The following is a 21,363-nucleotide window of genomic DNA, read 5'->3' as shown; positions in this document are numbered from 1 at the left end:
AATGCTTAGAAGGATTATTATGTCATCTACAATTTCAATTGGGGAGATGACTAGTTTTGGTTATCGGAGTAGTTGACTCCACGGGTAGAGACATAGATGTAATCATTGGAAGAATGATACATTTAACTAGACCCAAGGTGAATTAATTCTGAATCCATTTGTGAAATACTTCACTTGTGATGTTCATGTTGTGATTTACCTAAAGCCTGAGTTAGCCATTAGCCATGTGTATGTAACTCATGTACTTTGATATAAGTGGAAGCTTATGCTCTAAAGATGATCGATCCCATAGCCGTTATGTTGGGTACATGACTTGTATCTGGCATGGATTTACTAGCAACAATGAAATTCATAACTCAATTAAATAGTTAACGATATCCTCTCACTGGCATTGTGTTGATTAATAAATATGAAACGTGGTTACAAGTTGTTCGTTCTCGAACAAACAATTTATCACAGACATTTGTTGGCAATGATCATATTAATCATTAAGAAGACAAAATGGTAACAATAAGATAAAATATGATTGTACTGAGTGAGTGGATTTAACTCAAAAGAATCAAGAATATTATATGAGGGTAACACACATGACGGGATCATTGAAAAAAGCAGTTGGATGAATTGTTTTTGTAAAAAGTATACAATAAGGATTTTTCAATCACAGTAGTTCTTGTAGACTGACTCTATGATTAAGTAAATTGTGAATTATCGAAAAGAAGCTTCTAGACATAATTGCAATTACGCAAACCTAATTGTATGTGTCCGATTGGTCCTTCTGCTAGCTTAACAAAAGCTCGATCGGACTTCATTTGAATCAGAAGAAAATTCTATGACTTTGGCAATTTTTTAATTAAGTCAATTTATTCGATTTTGAATTAAATTAGGCGGTCGTGAGAATTTTTCAATTGGAGAATTTGATTAAAGAATTTTCTTGAAAATTTAATTTGAAAAATCTTAGTAATTTTTGGGAAAATTTGTAACAACCCGGTTTTGACTATAATCAGACATAGTGGTTTCGAGACCACAAGTCCGAGTCAAAAAAATATTTTAATATTATTTTGTGTGTTTATTATGTGTGAATTTAATTGTGTGAAATTTTCATGTTTTAATTTTGTCATTTGAGTGTCCGATTAAATAAAAGGATTAAATCGCTTAAAATAAAAATTTAGGGGTTAAATCTAAAAGTACCTAATTGTTGTTGTCTTTTTAAAATGGGGGATTTATGATGCAATTAGACTAAAACATAGATAGTGGGTGGCAAAGGACTAATATAACCTTATTATATATGTTTTGTTTATTAATTATTAAAGGTTATTTTAGTAACTAAAATAAATGATAATATATGCTAAAAAAAAAAATAAAGCCATTTTTATCATCTTTTCTAGCCGAATTTGAACAAAAGAAAAAAAGGAAGAAAGCTAGCTAGGTTCGGCCATTGTTGTGTTTAAATTTAAGGTTAGTTCTTTGTTCGGTTTTTGATAATTTTTACGTTTTTGAGATCGTTGCTTCGAATACTTCAAAACCCATGTATTAATTTTGTGAATTGTTGATGATTTTGAAATGTGCCATTGATGAATGTTTGAGTTTTGTGATGTTAGTTGATGAAATATGAAATATATGTGTTAGATTAACATGTTTTGTCTTTGAATTTTTAGTGAATTTGAGTAATTAGAGTTAAATTGTGAAAATAAATTTTTGAGGGACTAAAATATGAAATAAATGCAATGTGTGGACTTGTATGAGAACCATGAATATTCGGCTCTTGTGTGGTATGGGCAAATTTTGTGTATTTTGTGTTTTGTGCAAAAATGACTAAATTGCAAAAAGTGCAAAATGTTAGGGGCAAAATGGTAATTTTCCCAATTATGTATTTTTGAACTTAATTGAATGTTTTGATGAATAAAAAGGTTAAATTTGATTATGTTTAGATCAAGAAACGAAGAAAACGAATTTGGATCGGGGAAAAACGAAAGTAATCGAATAGTCGATCGTGTCCGCTGATATCCGAGGTAAGTCTGTTAGCAAAAATTCATGTTATCAAATCAATATATATATATATATATATAAGTATATTTATTTTATAATTAATGAGTTATAATTACAAGTATACAATTTATGTTAGTTGATGTGTGAATTTCATACATATACATGTGATGTTCGAATAGGTATGTAAATAAAAGTAAAAATTTTTGGATCCAATTAAAAGTTCAAATGTTATGGTTGTGTTTATATAATGTGCGAATATATATATATATGTGTGTAATATATATATATATATATATATATATATATGTGGATCGAATAAGGTTGCATATACATGTATGATACCTTATATGGATTTGGGAATGAAATTATGGATGTATATATATTAGATTCAATATGTATGAGTATACAAATATAAATTCATGCTTTCATTATGAGTACGTAATTATACATGTATATGATAGATTCAAAAATATATATATAAATGTAATCGGTTGAATCATTGAATTTTTAAGTTTGGAATTGGTGAATTGAATCAGGTTATAAACCTAGCAGGCTAAGTGCCGGTGATCTGAATCAGGCTATAAGCCTAGCAGGCTAAGTGTCGGTGATATGAATCAGGTTATAAACCTAGCAGGCTAAGTGCCGGTGATCTGAATCAGGCTATAAGCCTAGCAGGCTAAGTGCCGGTGATCTGAATCAGGCTATAAGCCTAGCAGGCTAAGTGCCGGTGATCCGAATATGATGAATTAAGTGATTCTAAGCATTTGGTATAAATATAGATATGCTTTTATATGAAATGGATGAATGTATGAACATTGTTTCAAGATGTTGATGAGTATATAATTGTTCGAATCTTTGTGATTAGTGAGTGTATATATATATATATATATATATCTCGGATGTCATGAAAATTGTTGGATATTTATGTGTGCATATTTAGGCATTCGGCATAGGTGGATATATATTTGTATGCATTCGGCATAGATAGATATAAGTGTATATATGTATGCATTCGGCATAGGTGGATAATAGTGAATATGTGCATTCGCCTTTATAGTTTATAAGTATAACAATTATGCTTTTGGTATATGTAATTGAACAATTATATATATAAATGGATCCGATGAAGTACTGAACAACAAGTACTCTAGAAATTTGTATATGCAGATAATGATTATGTTAGTAATTTGATTTTATGCATATAATGTATATACCTTTGTCCGTTTATGTATATTAGTTAAATATACATTCTTTTAGATTTAAACGAAATGACTTAATATAGAAATGTTTGGTTAGTAATTATATTTGATATTTGTGATTTCGATAAATTTACTTAAATAATTATGTGATTCTTTTATATGTATTTTTAGATACGCTATAGACTTACTAAGCTATAAAAGCTTACTTTGGTTATCTTTGTCTATCTATTCTTATAGATTTTGGAGACGCGTTACGAGCTCGGGGATCATCAGCATAGTCTATCACACTATCGACCGTCCTTGGTATTTTATATATTTTGAACTCGAACCTATAGCATGTATAGTCTAGTTAATATGTTTAAATTTTTTTTGATATGTGAATATGAGCCATGCGAAAATGGCTTGTCACTTTTCGTTTTGAATTTGGTATTAACGAATATGTTTTAATGGTCTATTTCCTATGCTTAAATTCGGTTTAGTTAAAAATGGCTTGATTATTATGTTTAAACTTAGTTTTATATATTCTAGGTTGAATGTTCAATGTGATTGATTTAAATGATTCGACTATGGTATAAGTCTATTTGTATAAATGATAATTAGTATGATTGATAACTTGATTATATTTCTTGATTGGTTACATCATGAATAAATTATGAATTAGTTTGTATTAGTAAGTTTGAAACATAGTAAAAATGCTTGTAAGTTTTTATTAAACAATTCGGCTAAAGAGTATGAAAGAACATAATGTATATTTGACCATGATCTAACCTTAATTTGAAGTGGTGTTTATGCTGTAAATTGGTTAAGGGATGAGTTTCGGTTGTGCTATGATATTGAATTGACGGATATGTATGTTTTGTATTAAGAATTGGTGTGGAAAAAAAATGGTTGTGTTTGTTCGGTAATGCCTTGTAATCCTAATACGGCGACGTATACGGGTTAGGGGTGTTACAAAATTAATTTTGATCAAGTAAAATAAAATTAATCAAATTAATTAAAATTAATATTCAAGTTAGACAATTGGCCTAATGGACTTGAAAATTGGATTTGAGATAAAAAATTTGGGCCCGAGAACCTAAAATTAAGATCAAGACCCAAAAAATGGTCAAACTGGGCCGATGGTCCAATCGGTAGCTGGATTGGACTGGTCAAGCAGTCACTAGGCCTAGACCGAATCAGCAACAATAGAACCAACTCAGGGTGTCGTGAGGATGTCGCACCTATGATGGCACCACCGGACACGACGGTGCCAGTGGGGATGACGACAAAATTTCGGTAGCCAGCGGGTGGTCCTTCGACGATTGAGCAGTGGAGAAATCACACTTTTACTAAGACTCTACCGGATAATTTGATTTAAATTAACTATTATAAAAATAATATTATTTTAATATTAAATTAAATTTAATATTTATATTGATAGTATTTTATTAATTTAATATTAAAATATTAAATTAATTTTATAAGATTTAATATTGAATTTAATCTAATATTTATCTTGATAAGTATAATATTAATTTAATATTAAAGTGTTTATATTCAATTATAGTTGAATTCTCTAAACTCTCCTATATAAAAAGAGTCTTAGGTTATTATTTTCACACAGTTGAATTCAAGAAGAAGTTGTAGAGAAAAATTCTTTGAAGAAATTATTTCAGAAAATTTCTAGAGATATTTTTCTTATTTATAACTTAGCCCAAAAGTCTAGAGAAATTGTGAAATTACCCCACTGGTACTTGTGTGGAAATTTTTTTGATTTGAAGTGAACTTACACTCAGTAGACGTGAGCTTGAGGATAGCGGAGAAGACTACTTGGTTGAAGCGTTCATCCTAGATGAATTGAAAAGGTACAATTTTGATTAAATGTTTATTACTTTAAATATCACAATCGAGTTCTTGTTTTTGAAAAAAAATTAAAACTGTGGTTTTGTAACATCCTTAACCCCTCTCCATCATCGGTTTAGGGTAACGGGCATTACTAATCAATCAGAAACATTTATTAACATCATAAACCATGGTGTAAGCTAACTATTAACAACAATATATTATACAGGGGCAGATCATGCCAATCAAATATTTTCATAATAGTGTTTTATACAATCGAATAATGATCATGCTATGCAATGCTAAACTTGGTCTTCCATTTTATATACTCTTATCACTATTTATCCCCTCTTGAAAGCTAGAAGTTGGATACATAACAAGACTATCCCAATTATTAGCATTAGAGTATTGGTCTATACTTTGCCTATCTACTTTCGATGATATTAGTAGAATGACCTACTTCACCTAATTTAGGTTTGTTATTTTTTTATTCCAAATCAGAGTAAAAATACTCTTACAATCCTTAATACAAGTTTACGGGACCCTAAAAATAGTCTAAAAACAAATAGGGGCTAATTTGAAACAATTCTGGAAGTTTAGGGTAAATTTCAAAAATACCTAAAAATAGGGGTCACAGGGCCATGTGGAACGCCACAGACCGCGTGACTTTCAAAGTTGGGACACACGACCGTGTCCCAGCCCGTGTAACTCACTGACTTGAGACACACGGCTGTGTGCCAGCTCGTGTGTCAGCCCGTGTGGGAGCTACACTTATATAGTTTTAAAACATGTTCAGCGAACACGCCTGTGTGTGTTGCCCACGTGTGACATACGACCGTGTGACAGACTGTGCCCCAGGCCGTGTGTACCTAAATGTACCTTAAAACTCAAGTTTACTAATTCATACTTACTTGGACACTAAGCGACTCAATTACCAACCATTTGACCTATTCAAAACACAATTAAATATGCTCAAAATAGGCCAAATCAATCATCTACTATGCCTAACCAATGTACCATCATTGGTACCACATTCTATATAATCAAACATACTAGCAAAGCATCAAGCATTCAAAGCTTTTGTTCATACCAAATTTTGCCATAATTGGACTAACATTTAGCTACTTAAGCTACTAAACTTTAAACTAACACATACTAAAACGTTAAGCTAAGCTATTATACCAACATAGCCTCAACCACTGCCATATATACACATAATCATCATTTCACTAGAAAACCAAAATATTATCACATTATAAACAACCTCAAACAAAGACTTCCTAGGTACATGCCATTACAATTTAAACATCACCACACTTGAGCTCAGGATTCGTTGTTGGATGCTATGTTGACGATAAGCTGAAAGTACCTAACCTGTGCACGAAAAACAAAATCGCACACTAAGTATAACTCGGTGGTATTTCTATAATCCGAACATAAAAGTAAAATACAATACAATTACATGCTCAAGTAATAGTAAATGATATTATGCAATATTATCTCAATCATAGTTCAATTCATTTCATACTTAATTAAACATCATTCCTTAAATGCATATCCATTCACTACTTTAGTTCTCAATTCGCATTTCATTTTACATTTCACTTCATTCTATCACACTTGCTATTCAATAGCATTACCATTTTCAAATCATTACCACCTCAAGGCATTATCTCGAGTTTACCGTTTACTTCCTTTATTAACGTGACTTGGATTCGAACACTAGATTCCAACCATCTTATTTTCATATCAAATCCAATATCCCATACAATATACAATATTTTATTTTATGACCATGCAATTTAATACCTTGTCACTAATAATCATTCAATTAAAATTCACATCTCATGAAATTGTTTCAAAGGAATAACTCACCTTATATATATATACTTACCAAATAATGCAATGAATAAAAGCATCATTTTTAAATAGTTTAGATTATAGAAACACAAATCGTATATTCCGAGCTATTCGACGTTGATCTTATCTTTCCCCTTCTTATTCGAGGATTCCGGAACGACGTTTGCTACAGAATAAAATAATTACAATAGGTTAATAATACACAACTCAATTCATGAGAAATTTCAAATTTTCTACTACATTTTGTTTAGTCTTCAATTTAGTCCCTAAATCGAGACTAATTTTAATCTCCACATTTAACCTTTAATTTTTATACTAATTTTAATCACTATGAGTAATGTTGTGACAATTACATAATAATCCAAGAAACATACTCATAACGGGTCAGTCCAATATGTTGTTCTCTAACACACATATCCATGCATCGATTCTGACATTTCATATAAATGACAACTCTTTATCATCAACCAACTACATGTTAGTCTTAATGCATTATCGTTGTCCTATCCAACAATAATACTTGACTAAAGAGCTTTTAAGAATAATCATATTATTCTTAGGACATTATTATAAAACAGTTTATTTATACACACAGAAAAAAAACTGAAATAATAATGGTAACGCATTATATTAATAAACATGATAAATCAAGTATGTTATTACAACCATCTCATGATTGATCTTTAGGCATACTCTAACATTAGCCACTAAGTGTATGTAACTCATATGCTTTGATATAAGTGAAGACTTATGCTCTAAAGATAATCGAGCCCATAACCGATATGTTGGGTACATGAATTGTGTATAGCATGACTTTACTAGCAAGAATGGAATTCATAGCTCGATTAAAGAGTTAACGATATCCTCTCATTAACATTGTGTGGATTGATAAATATGGAACGTGACGACAAGTTACTTGTTCTTGAACGAGAAATTTATCACAATCATTTGTTGGCAGTGATCATATTAATCATTAAAAAGACACAATAGTGACAATGAGATAAAATATGATTATATTGAATGAGTGGATTTAACTAAAGGGAATCACGGATATTATATGAGGGTAACACACATGACGAGGTCATTGGACAAAGCAGTTGGATGAATTATTTTCGTAAAAAGTATACAATAAGGACTTTTCAATCATGTTACTTCTTGTGGACTGACTCCATAACTAAGTAAATAGTGAATTAACGGAACGATACTTTTAGACATAATTGCACTTACTCGAGCCTAATTGTATATGTCCGATTGGTCCCTCTGCTAGTTCAACAAAAGCTTGATCAGACTGCATTTGAATCAAAAGAAAATTCTACAAATTTGGAAATATTTTAATTGAGTCAATTTATTCGATGTGGAATTAAATTAGGTAGTCGTAAGAATCGTTCAATTGGATAATTTGATGAAAGAATTTTCTTGAAAAACTAATTTGGAAAATCTCAGTGATTTTTGAAAAAAATAATTTTGATCAAGTAAAATTAAATTAATGAAATTAATTAAAATTAATATGATATTTTTAGAAATTAATTTTCCAGTCAGACAATTGGTTGAATGAGTAATTTAACTTGAAAATTGGACTTGAGATAAAAAAATTGGGCCTGAGAACCCAAAATTAAGACCGAGACGCAAAAACTGGTCAAACCGGGCCTGGTGTGTGAAATTGGACCGATGGTCCAACCGATGGCTGGACCGGACTAGTTGGGTCGTCACAAGGCCCGGACCAAATCAACAACATCCAAACTAGCTCGGGGTGTCATGAGGGTGTCCCACCTGTGATGGCACCACCGGACATGACAGTGTCGGCGATAGCGACATTTCGGTGGCCGGCGGGTGGTCTTTCGGTAAAAATGTGACTGCATGACTTGGAGAAATCATCGTGATGTCGTGACATCTTATACATGCTCGTCACGACGTTGCCGCCATGTTCGTTTGGGGTTTTATCGCGATGTCGCTTATCTTCATGTTGCGACGTCACCTCTGTTTTACCTCTTCTTCGGTAAATCTTCAAACGTCTTCCTAAGTGTCTGCAAAATGTCTGATAAATGTGAGAAACATCCTACAAGTCTCCACCTTGACTCGTATTTATCACGCCTCCTTTTTTATGCCCCATCACGGGCCTAACTCGAAATTTGTTGAATGTCAACCAAGTATAAATCGTGCTCGAACTTGGAAACTGAAAGACTCCTAATCTTCAAATCAAAGTTGTATAATGCAACATGGGTTAGTAATACCCGAACATGAGAGAAAGTATCAACTTTCTCCACGTGATTGTAACCTTCTGCAACCAACCTTATTTTAAACACTGTACGAACCATTCAAGTCCTAAAGACCAAAATGGATGAGATTCTTCTCTAAATCAGGCACGTGCTTGACATTTGACACGACTCCACCTTCAACCAGATTATGTGAAGAGCAACGAATCATCACCCTTGTCCTCGGTCATATCAACTATCTCCTTAATTATCTGAAACTTCCAGAAACTGAAACTTATGATACCACGGGCAAATGAGGCTTCGACTTTTCACTAAATGAATAAACAAACGAGAGTACAAAGATAGAGATAAAAACTAAGCCCCGAAACCCGAAAATAAGAACCCTCAAAACATAAACACAAAATTCTCTAAAAACTTGCAAAAACTAATACTTAAATGTGTTATGAGTTAATCTTTCTATGGTAGAAAACGACCTATTTATAGGCTAAATTTATAGGTGAAATAATTTTAAAACAATCTACGCTGATCAAAGTTCGATTGGAATAAATAATTAGAATTTGACTGGAAGAGAAAATCGAGAAAATTGCATGACAGGTCATGACGTCCACTATCGTGTCGTCTTGACGTCATTTTTGCTTCTCTCTTGTTTCGTCATTGTATCGTCGTAATGTCACATGCTCCTCATCATGACATCACTTCTCTGTTTGTGTGTCTATTGTATTTTCTCTTTCTCGTTAACTTATTTTTTCATTTCATTATTTCACTACAAAAACATATAACTATTGGGCCAGGAACTTGGTGATTTGATTTCTTCACCCAACAAGGTTGCGATGCAAAAATCCCAAAACCCAGCACCCGAAAATAGGCAAAGGCAACCACGTGTGATCCGGTGCCAATTAACGGGCCACATTAAATAAAACGACCGTATAACGCCGTCAATTGCAGGAGGGAAATCAAATTGTTCAAAAACCAATACAAAAGACTCAAAAAAATTTCACTCTCTCCACTTTAACGCAATTTCTCAGCCCCTCTTCTCTCTCTATTCTCTCCTCTTTTCGTGATTTTGCCCAAGCGGTTCAATTTGGGGGCAAAGCTAAATCTTTCCTCGAAACCCTAGATTAATGTCCGCTTAGGGCATGTCCATATCCCCTCTCGCCTCTTTTATTGATTTATTAATTGGTAAGGCGTTGATTTGAATCTGATTTTCATATGAAATCTATTTGGAATTGTCACCATGTTTTCTAAGGTTTTGACTATGAGCAGGAAATTACGCATATTCTCTTCGATGTTTCTTTTTTCTATTTAAAGGAACGGCATAATAACTGGGATTGTTGTCGCTATTTCAGGTAAACAAGTCGAGGTTATTGTTCGAGAGGACTTTCGAGTATGGCAAAGGTAGCTGCGCATGGTGCATTAACTTCTGCTTCGTTGCAAATCGGTGGGGATGCCCTGAAAGTTGGTCCAACAGTTAAAAGGAAGACCCCTTCGGAACTCAGAGTATTGCTTTCTCTTTTCTGCTCTCAAACTGATATTAGCACTGTTGCGGATTGGCTATCTTGGTTTCGATTATTTCTTAGGACTATGATTGAGTTTTTTTTTCACATTTCCTAAACTACCCTCTAAACCCTTTGCTAATTATACTCACCTGAGGAGGAAGGGCATTAGGCACCTAAGTCCATCCCAAATCGCCACCTCTAGGATTCTTTAACTACATTTGTGCCAACTAAGCTATTACTTGGTTGAAAATTCTTTTTAATTGTTTAGGGGGAAGGATGTTTTGATAATGATATCTTGCTACTCTTGAAAGTGATAAATTCATTGTTAGTCACTTCTCTATACCATTTATTTATTTTTAAAATTTTTTCCCACTAAAAATTCAATGGCTTCTTTGATTTTATCATATATTTTTTATAATGGTTCACTAATTTAAGTGTTTCTTAATTCTGCCAAATCGAACCTTTAAGTGTGATATTTAATCTTTTCATCATTCTCTGAACTTTTTTCTCCTGTTAGCTTATTTTTCATCCGTACCTGAACTATTATATTTTTTGGTCAAATGATATAACATGTTTATGTCATTTAGTTTTGAACTTGTAGAAGCAGACACTAATTTGACTACAGTTTAGCTGATCTTTCAGAGGAATTGTTGTTTACTTTTATTCTTAATAAGAAATATTCACATAACAGGGGGAACAGTTAAAGCGAACCAATGTTGCTGAGCTTGTTAGTAAATCTTTGGCCCCAAGGTAATGCAATTAGTCCACATTTGTTTACAACTTTTTTAATCTTAAGTTGCAACTTCCTGAGGAATTTGTTTTCTCCATTCCCTTGGCTAGTGAGATGGATAATGGACTCAAGAAAACAGATCCTCCAAGGAATCCTAGATATATTGACACCCGTATGGATGAAGTATATCCTGCCAAGAAATCAAGGTTCAAACTTTCAGGAAAAGAAAATGCCAAGGTTGTTACATTTCCATAAAATGCATTTAATGGACATATCTGGGTGCTTCTAAAGTGTTAATATTCATAAATTAATCGCTGGTTAATTGATTTGTTCTATTGTGTTATCATTAATCAGGAAAATAGTTCAATTCCGCAGCCTATCAGCCTAAAGAAAATCTCCGCATTTTCAAATTTTGCTGCTGAGAGAAGGCAACAATTTTCATATTATGTCTGTTAATCCTAGTATTCCTCCACATAATACATAGAGTTATTCTTTGATTTATTGGTTATATGTTGTTCCTTTCAGTCCACAGAATTCTGTTGCTTCTGTTGATGTTCCAAAAGATGATGTTCTCGGTGCCCGTCCTACACTTGAAAAATGTAGCCATGGTACATTTCTTACTGTTACTGAGCTTTCATCAGGGGGTCAAAAGTTATCAGGCTTGGCAACTGTTGAAATGGTATATGCTTTTAGCAGCTTCAAGCTTGATTACATAAATTATGTTTGTTCCCCTTAATAAGCCACTGATCATTTTGTAGGATAAAGCTTTGAAAGGACTAGCTTCCTGTGAAGCATTCCCAACTAGACCTCCTGAGTCTGCTGGAAAAATTGATGACCTTTCAACTGGAAACTTCTGCTCTGAATTCCATGTGACTGGCCTGAAGGTTCCTCTGGATTTTACTTTGAAAACTTATATGCGATTGGTGTCCTCATCGTCCGTGAATTGGTGAATAAACCTTTTGTTTTTCTTCACATATATATATATATTATATTTTTTCTACTTGGAGATAAGGTCACTCCTGAGATGTGTTCCTTTGTATATGTGTGTATTGCCTCCTTGTTAAGTGACTGCTTATTTTGCCTGTTTATGTAACTTAATACCGTTTTGGTAATTCCAGGTTAAATAGGTTAATTACGTGTGGTACATACAATGGTGTGCCTCAGTTTGCATCCCATTCTGGTTCCTCTGAAGATCAAAATATTAGCAGTGCTTCACAGACCAGACTGACTTCCCAAGTTTTGAATTCTAAAGCATTACATTCATGGATTTACCCTCAATCTACCTTACCGCCATCTCTCGTGGCAATATTGGTCTCATCAGCAGCAGATGGAGGTTTGTTTAATGGAGTTTAATTCTCTCTTCTTTGTGGACTAACAAACACACACTTGTCCAGAATGTTTGTTCCTCATACTTTCTTCTCCATTCAGAAGTTATCTAATTGATGTTGTCCCTTGTTCCCCAGTTGAAATGGATTTCTTAAGAAAGCGAATTGGAGCATGGGAGGAGTCATTTCGGAGTCTTTATTATATGTTTCGGGAAAACGCTTGTAGCGTCTTTTATGGTAAATGTTTTTTCAATGTTATGACTTTCGTTGACACATTTGCAACCATGTGCTGATCTTCTTGAATATTTATAATTCAGCCAAGTCCTAAGGCTGATGTTTTATCTTGACATGAGAACATCTTTTATGTCTTGCACATACACATCTCCATGTATGCATGCGCAGCAGTGCTTGTATTTATCTTGTTCAATTGTATTCATTTCTGCTTCTGAAACATTGTTGAAAAAAAAACATGCCAATGTCATGCATATGCTTACTCTGGGGTTAATATTTGCTATGGCTCATGGGCTTATTTATTTATTTGTTTTTAAGAGTAAGACGGGGATATGCCTATCCATTAAATCCTGCTCGGTTTCATCCTCTATTTCAAGTTGTCTTTTCTTCTTTTGATGACGGAATTCTGTGTGAAGTTTTATGTTGGAATCCTGTGCTCATTTGCATTATTTTGTTTAAAAGTACAAAACTATAATAATAATGATTTGCTGGAAACTTTCTTCAGTGTGCACTTCACATTTTGTGGTAATGTTCACTTCTGTTGATGGTTCGGGAAGAAGTAGATCATACCAAGCTTATATCTCCCAGTCAACAAGAGGTTTGAGATCTTCACTAAAAGAGCATGTAAGATGCCATTCTTAAGTAGTTAAGCTATTGCATAGTGCTTGTAATCATGATCATGTTAAGTGGGCTTATCCCACATTTTTTAGGCACTGGATTACCTGTGGTTTTATTTCAAGTTGTGCCTCTCCACCTATTACCAAATAGTTTTAGGTTGGATGCTTAAAGTTGTCTTATCCAATATTTATCAATTCTTGGATTTCCTTCGGTCTTATATTCAAGTTGTGCTTCTCGATGTACTATTAAATGGTTTTATGTTGGATACTTAACAATAACAATAGAATCATGTGGAAAACCGTATACAATGAAAATAATTTCTAACAGTCCTTTTAGAGGTTTTTCTGTGAAGCTATCATGCTCGTGATATTTACTGCCATATGATATTAACTACAAGGGTAGCAAGTGGTTTGCTTCTTAGATAGCGTGTTATTAGCATTCCCTTTATGAAAGTGGTTATTCTAGTCTATAAAGGCTTCATCTAATGATACTCTAAACTATTCACTCTTAACCTAGTAAGTGTTGGTGCTAAGGTACAGAGGTAGAAGGTTTGGGTTACTGTTTTGTTGCAGTATTTTAGATAAAATGGCAGATTGATGGAAAGCTATAACATGCATAAAAGCAAGCTTTGTTAATGTCAGCACTGTAGAGAAACTATTGCTGATTTCTGACTTTACAAACATGTATGCAACTCCAGTCATGTGGTTGCTATTTCAGTTTTTTGCTTGTTTAAGGAACAAAAGCAGACACAAGTATCTGGTTTTATTGTTTCTAATGAGTGACAACTGATACAAGTTGTTGCCAACCCAATGTTATGACTGATGTATGAGGAATCAAATATTGCCAATGTCATTTATTTAATACTTTCTGAGGAAGTAAAAGATGTTGCGCCGATCAGCTTATTAAACATATACATCGACATCTATGCTGGTAATTTATATAGCCATTTTGATTCATTTTCATGCTTTATTGATATTGTATGTTGTGTTCCCTAGGATGTTTCTTTTTCTATGCCTCTTTGCCGCTCTCAAGTAGAACAAGTAACTACTGAAGATCTTGTAGAGCTGTCAGAAATTGAGAAGCGTAATTTGGGTCAGGTTTGTACATCTTCTGATGATAGTTTTCTTGATGTGGCTTTTGACTGAATTCATGCCTTGGGCGGACACATTAGCTACTTTTTGGTGCTATAATTTGGGACATCAGAAACCAGACCATCAGTTTGATACTTCAGCTGCGAAGTTGATCTTGCTTCGCCTGCTATTGTTCAGGAATACTGCTTGATATATTTACATATATATAAGGTTTTCTGAAAAAGATTGGAAAGTTTTGATCTGAGTGTGCTATATTCTTGTGTCTCTTTCCATTATCATTTTAGTCCCTCTTTTTTTAGTCCTACATGCTGCTGACTTGTTATCCTTAGTTTCAAGTATATATCAGTATTGTTCAACTTGTGACAATATTAAATATATATTTCTAGGTACCACTGAGCACTTGTAGAAACTTGCAACCTAAAGAATAGTAGTTTCATGTGTTAATCTCCGAAGTGATTGTGTGTTTATAAGTAGGATGGTAAAAATGAAAACTTTGGTGTAGCTACTACGGCCCCTTTGCTCATTTTATGGTATCTTTTTTTTGGCCAAAGAACTTATGGTATACCTATTAACTTGTGCACAATTTCTGCAGACTCGACGCATGAATTCCTTCTCTGATGTTGATAATACTCCACAGTCTCTGCTGGCTTTCAGTGGAAACCGGAATGTTCATGGCTTGTATGATATCTTGTTAAATTATAGGTGAGTTCCTTTTATTTCTCAATTCAAATGACAGTTCATTAAATTGATTTGGCCAGCTTGAAATAAATAGAAATTATCTTTTTTCTGCATTTTCTTGCCTGACTATTTTCCTTGTAACCGTCTTTAGATCTTTCTTGACCTTTTTGAATGCGGTGGATGTTCCTGTATTATATTCTCCTGTACCCTTTCAACATGCTGCTCTTTCTGCTCCAGAGGTGAGTAATGATGCGAGAAACAAGATTTGTTTCTCTTTTTAGCTTTCCTTGGTTGTGAATTCTAATTGCTTGTTCTTTCCCTATTTGGGTGTTACAACCCTAGATACATGCTATGATCTTGTGCAAACCTTCTCTGTTACGTTTGGCTGGCCATAGAATAGCTGTTTGACATAATATCTTAGTTTTATTATGTAAAATAGCGATTGGCGTTTTAAACTCGCTTGTCAATTTTTGCAGAACCTGGTTTACATGTTTTTATGTCCACTGGATTTTCAGGTTAGATGCATGGAGATCAAAAGAGCTGATCACGGTACTTATCTTTCCCATGGATCATCCACCTTGAACGATGGTCATTCCACACCAATTTCATCTGCTGGCCTTTGCTATAGTGTTGAAATCAAGGATTCACATATTCCACCTTGGATTATCAGCAAAATATGTGCTCTAATGGCCTCTAAAGGACAAAGCTTTGAAGCAAGGTATAATATACAATCTTTTTATCGTTAATGGATCTTGAACTGCAACATTAATCAATAATTAAACCTTGAACAATATTTGTCCTTGACTTTGGTTAAAACTCGCTTGAAGTTATCAACTAGTTTGGGATGATATGAAATTGTACTACTTTTTTCTTCCCCCCCCCCCTCCCCCGCGTCCCCCTTTAAAATGAGAAGTTTTGAATGCAATTATGATATCAGAATGGTTTAAGATGTTTAAACACACAAATGATGCTGTAATATATTGCTGGTTCCCTAACTTTTGAGGGTAAACAGCATAAACAGGAAAAAGGCAAACTAATGGCATTACCTACCTTTCTGTCTGATTTTATTTGGGTGGTTTTTCAGCTTTACAACGGAGCACACTTCAGTTGGCTTAAATACGGCTCTTGGAGTGGTTTCTCAGATAGCCGATAGTGAAGTCACAGTTGAAGACTCACAAGAAACAGCCTATACATTCGGTATTCCCGAAGCAATTGTTTCCCCTTGTTTGCATTCAGGCTTATTAAAGGGTTTGAGCTACTGCAATGGTTCTTATACGGTGTCTCTCTCACCCGTATGACATTTTACAGCTGGAGAAACTATATTTTGTTATCCATGCCTGATTTTGTTTTGCTGATTGTAATGAAGCAACGGTAATGGGATTTCATATTCATGAAACTTTTGTTTCCCCTTGTTTGCTTCTAGTAGTCACGATATCTTAGAAATTACATTTTGTTACTGATTCCAACTTGGCCTTTGTATTCTAGTTTGATTCACAGAATTTGTAACTTGTATCGTCCAAGTTTGTAAGGGCTTGTTGAGCACATGTTTTATTTTAATGCACAGAACCAAAACATAATGAATTTCTTTACTTTAGAAGAATCGATTCTGTGTTTTGAATATAATGATACCAATGGCAGGCAATGAAAAGAGTTGTTGGGTCTGGTCTTTAGTTGTTCTTCAGCGACCTTCACGGGCGACCATTTCCGATGGCTTTTACAGACAGGTCTAGCATTAGAAAGAGAACTTGAAGGCACCCACCTTGGAATCAGTCACTGAATCCCAGAAAGACATTTTTTTCTGCTTTGCTTTCAGTCTCAGTCCATCAATTGTTCCAGGGAAAGAAGCCTCTATAGCATTCTTAAAATTTTCATACAAGTTTATTCTGTCTGTTGTCCCAGAAACAAGCTTGCTAGCATTCGGCTTCTTAAGAAAATCGAGAACATTCAATAAATTTCTCCTGCAATAAATAGTAAGTAAAAACTATATAAGTTATGATAATATGTATGCCACTTGCAGAAGTGTCAAAATTAAAACAATCATTAGAACAATGCTGTTGAATTGTCAGCTCCAAAATTAAGCCAGCATGGCGAACAACCCAAAATATAGAACTAAAAAATACCGTATAATCTCTAACAAGTAATAACTCATGCAAACCATATTGAATCAATTAAAGATAATACACCCTCATCTATTATCACGAGTGAAGGTTCTTTGGAGGACTTTCAAGAAGATTTGGCATAAATACTAGCATTGCTCAAACTCAAAAGGATTTGTAGGATGATTGCATAATATTCTACCTCTTCTCCACTTCTGTTGCAAGCATTCCGATTAATCTCTCTCCAAAGACAGATTTCATGTTGCGAAAGCTAAGAAGACTAGCTCAGAATCAACAACAATGCACAACAAGATTAGCCTGGCAATCTTCCTCAATGCAACCCCCTCTTCCTTAGCTGTGTTTTTATCGTGTGAAGATCACATAATTTGGATGAGCACCCAGTGGTGTCAACACAGGTATCACACCCTAAAGTGCAGAATCCATGTGACAGAGTTTATAACCAATTCGACATGCTATTTTGGATGTTGAGGGAATAGCCAAAAGTTAAGAACAAGATTCTTTCTAGATTCTACAAGTATTTCTTCAGTTAGGGCATTTAATCCTACTGCAAATCCGTATCAAATGAGCTTCATAAAGGTCAAAACAATTGTGATTTTTTTTTTGGCTATTAATATCAAAACTGAACTCAAGAGACTGTAGTTAGTGATTCTTCATAAACCATAGAAAAAACTAGAAAGAAAGAGTAAAAAGCAAGGCATACCTGCTAACATAGTTCTGTGTAATGGCAACAGATTCTTCTAGGTTAATCACTAGATGCCACCATCCATTTGGCACAAAGATCACTTCTCCAGCCTTACAAATACACTCAATAGGTCTCTTTTTCCAATCCTTTGTTGCATCATAAAAATTCATGAACCACTCAATTATAGAAACAGGACATGCCACTTCCGCTCCATCTGGGCTCGGGTGCACCCCAGGTGGAACCACATCAGGCGGGAATAAAATCCATTTCTTAGATCCTCTAATCACCGCATTCCAGGCAGATGTTGAATTAGGATCAATATGGAAGGATGATCCAGACCCAGCTGGTCCAATTATAATCCACCTATAATCTGGCCTCCGATTACCCAAAACACTAAACAAATCCTCTCTGAAGTAAACTGGAACATCGTACTCTGAGCCTAAAGTTGGAATTTTTTCTGCAAATTTCGGATCAAATAAGTACAATGGCCTCTCTTCTTTTACTTGATCTGCATAGCTAAAATAATCATCTAGCCTCATCTTAACTGGTCCAACTGCAAACAGAGCATCGCCACATAAATTAACCAAATAATCTCTATCCCACTTTCCCAATGCATCCCAATTATCCATGCACCCTTCCAACAAAACCGGCTTATTAGGTTCTTCGAAGTTTGTCAGAAAATCATCAACACTAATCCCTCTTTTTCGAATTATATTATCTCTTTCAAGCCATTCAGGTTTCATTTCAAGATTAGCGCACAGCCAACTCTGAAACAAATAGTCAGAATAAAAATCCCTTACTCTCAAACCCGAAGAACGGGCACTCCTTGAAACATCAAATGAAGGATGAAATGTAGATATGTAAGTAACTTTCCATGACCGATTATAAAAAAATCGTCCTTTCAGGTTATCCAATACAAGATTCCTCCAAAGGGGTTCATGGCTAGTGAAAACATAAAATGATTTGCTAACAGTAGCTAAAACACCTAACTGGGTACCTTCCAAAAGGCCTAAAATCTCAAGAACAAGCTCGTCAGACAGGATTTGGAGAGTACCTAAGCCGATGTTTCTTGAGTTGATAGCGCCTGGGTTGAAGTAAAGGTTTCCCAACGGTTGAACCCCATGAGAACGAGAAGGAGCTGAGGATTTGAGGTTGAATCCTACTTCTTCTTCATTATCTTCGAGATGCATGTTTTTGGGAATGTAATCTCGTGTTCTAGAAACCTTTTTGTGAGTTTTCACTTTAGTTTTGTTTTTGGGTTTGTTCTTAGTTTTTCTTTTTATGGTTTGAGACAGTAAGCTTCTCCTACAACTTAGCATGTTTCAGGGTTTTTGCTCTAAGGGCTTTGCTTGGTTAGGGTTTTGCACTTTTGCTGCGGTTTCTTTCCGCCCTGGAAATAAAGTAAATCTGAGTATTTCTAATTTCAGAAGTTTCCTTTAGGGACTTAAAGCCCATCCAAGTTTCTACTCAAGACTCCGAAAGTAGTCGGCCCAAATTTTGCTTCAATTATCTTTCCGCCCAGATTTGTAAAGCTTGGAGGTGAAGATAGAGATATCGACCACAACCTCCCTCCAAATTTTTTAATACAGTTTCGGAAACTACTTTAGTAAAATTTTAAGGAAAATTCGATTATGAGACCAAAAAAACAGAATTTTAGAAGGGTCTATTATTTGAAAACCAATGAAGTAAATTTTGGATGAGAAATTGTTGAAAAAGGATTAAATTATAAAATTAAAATGTATGAGGATTAAAGTGTAAAGTGGCCAATTTGCTAAGTTATGGATTGATTATGTTTTGACATGTATTAGTATCAAGAAAAAAGATTTTGGATTAAATTGAATAAAGCAAAAATACATGGACTAAATTGTACTTTCCCTTTTGTCGGAAATGATATTAAGGAATATATTTAATTATGTTTTTAGATTGGATAAGTGCTTATTGTTGTGAAGAAATTGTACAAAAGGCAAAAATGGCAAAATGATAATTTTTCCACAAAGGGTATTTGGGTCATTTTCCAGCATTTTATGATGAAAATATTATTTTGATGATATAGTTAATGTATGAAATTAACATGGACCTTTATAATAATATGAGAAGATTTAAAGTGTTAAGTGTCGTATTTGTTATTAATTAAAGAGAAGTTATAAGAGAAATAGGTTAAAGTGCAGGTTCCCCATTAAAGGATATTTTGGGACTTTTCATCAATTTTTAATAAAAATTTTAGAATCTATTTAAATTGTATTATTATGAGAAAAGATATGATGATAGAATTTGGATTTTTCATTCATTAATCAAAGTAGATCACTCATTTTAAAATTAGTTTGACGGTAGAATAGTTTTATTATAAGATGGAGAAAGCCTCCACCTTTCTCCTCAGTAGAGGTGCTCATGGGCCGGGCCGGGCCCAAAAAAATTTCGGCCTAGGTCCTAGGCCCGGGACCGGCCCGACCCGAAATATGGGCCTGAAATTTTGCCCAAGCCCGGCCCGGGAAAAAAATTCATAAGCCCGGGCCCGGCCCGTTTTTTAAATAAATACCAAAAAATTATTTTAAAAATTAAAATAAAAATTAAAAAAAGTATTTTAAAAATATTTTAAAATTAAAAAAAATTTAAAAGTATTTTAAAAAAATTTTAAAATTTTAAAAATTTAATAAAAGTATTTTAAAATTAAAAAAATAAAAAATAATAAAATTATTTATTATATTCGGGCCGGGCCGGCAGCCTCGGCACAATCGGGCCGGCCAAAAAGTTGTGCCGAGGTCTGCCCGTTTTTAATCGGGCCTCGTTTTTTTGCCCAAGCCCATATTTCGGGCCTATATTTTTACCCAAACCCTCCCATATTTCGGGCGGACCGTCGGCCCATGAGCACCTCTACTCCTCAGTGACGTCCACCATGCTTGGAGAAGAAAAAAAATCTCTCTTTTCATTTTCATTTTCTCTTTTCTCAAATCTCTTTAAGAATTTCCACAACCCAAGTTACTTTCTTGCAAGGATCTTGTATAAAACCCATTTTTAAGCTTGAAAAGCTGGAGCTAGTGTGAGAATGTGAAGAATAAGATAAGAAAAAATATTTTTATCATCTCTAATATGAACATTCAAGGTTATTATACATTAGTTCTTCATGAACATGATTTCTGGTATTATGTGTAATAAGTGTTGTCGGAGAAGAAAGAGTTGACTTGTGGATGTTAGAAGTTTGACTAAGCAAAGGTAAGTCTTGGATTAGGAAAGGATTTTGTGGCTTTGCTCATTCAAAGGAAGATAAGTTTTCAAGGAATTATCCTTACCTTGTTTATGTTAAAATTTGTTAAATATT

General features: G+C 34.0%; 2 protein-coding genes and 1 long non-coding RNA gene across 6 annotated transcripts; 2 read left to right on the top strand and 1 right to left on the bottom strand.

Moving 5' to 3' along the window:
• Nucleotides 1-1,376: 1,376 nt before the first annotated feature.
• LOC128040517 (uncharacterized) lies at nt 1,377-3,639 on the top strand. The gene is made up of 3 exons (XR_008195047.1): nt 1,377-1,455; nt 1,929-2,009; nt 3,423-3,639. It is a non-coding gene; the product is annotated as an uncharacterized LOC128040517 (long non-coding RNA).
• Nucleotides 3,640-10,007: 6,368 nt separating this feature from the next.
• On the top strand, nt 10,008-16,837 carry LOC105766588 (uncharacterized). The gene is made up of 15 exons (XM_012586091.2): nt 10,008-10,258; nt 10,426-10,576; nt 11,267-11,325; nt 11,416-11,542; nt 11,660-11,733; nt 11,831-11,984; nt 12,064-12,251; nt 12,424-12,638; nt 12,769-12,867; nt 13,367-13,485; nt 14,475-14,576; nt 15,163-15,272; nt 15,400-15,487; nt 15,764-15,966; nt 16,333-16,837. The coding sequence occupies exons 2-15, from the start codon at nt 10,466-10,468 to the stop codon at nt 16,544-16,546; spliced, it is 1,863 nt and encodes a 620-aa protein (XP_012441545.1). The 5' UTR covers nt 10,008-10,258; nt 10,426-10,465; the 3' UTR covers nt 16,547-16,837.
• Nucleotides 16,823-19,458, bottom strand: LOC105766589 (arginine-specific demethylase JMJ22). 4 transcript variants are annotated; one of them, XR_008195211.1, is made up of 3 exons: nt 18,066-19,458; nt 17,547-17,909; nt 17,057-17,206 (listed from the first exon to the last, which is right to left on the bottom strand). XR_008195211.1 is itself a non-coding variant. In XM_012586092.2 (2 exons), the coding sequence occupies exons 1-2, from the start codon at nt 19,364-19,366 to the stop codon at nt 16,981-16,983; spliced, it is 1,527 nt and encodes a 508-aa protein (XP_012441546.1). In that variant the 5' UTR covers nt 19,367-19,456; the 3' UTR covers nt 16,823-16,980. The 4 variants fall into 4 exon arrangements, 2 of the variants coding, with proteins under 2 accessions (XP_012441546.1, XP_052485440.1); XR_001125302.2 differs by having other exon boundaries at nt 17,547-17,770; nt 18,066-19,457; XM_012586092.2 differs by lacking the exon at nt 17,547-17,909 and having other exon boundaries at nt 16,823-17,206; nt 18,066-19,456.
• Nucleotides 19,459-21,363: the final 1,905 nt, after the last annotated feature.

Source organism: Gossypium raimondii, chromosome 4 (assembly GCF_025698545.1).
Source record: "Gossypium raimondii isolate GPD5lz chromosome 4, ASM2569854v1, whole genome shotgun sequence".
NCBI lineage: Eukaryota > Viridiplantae > Streptophyta > Magnoliopsida > Malvales > Malvaceae > Gossypium > Gossypium raimondii.
The sequence above is the reverse complement of the archived record's forward strand: the minus strand, read 5'-3'. Positions and strand labels throughout refer to the sequence as shown.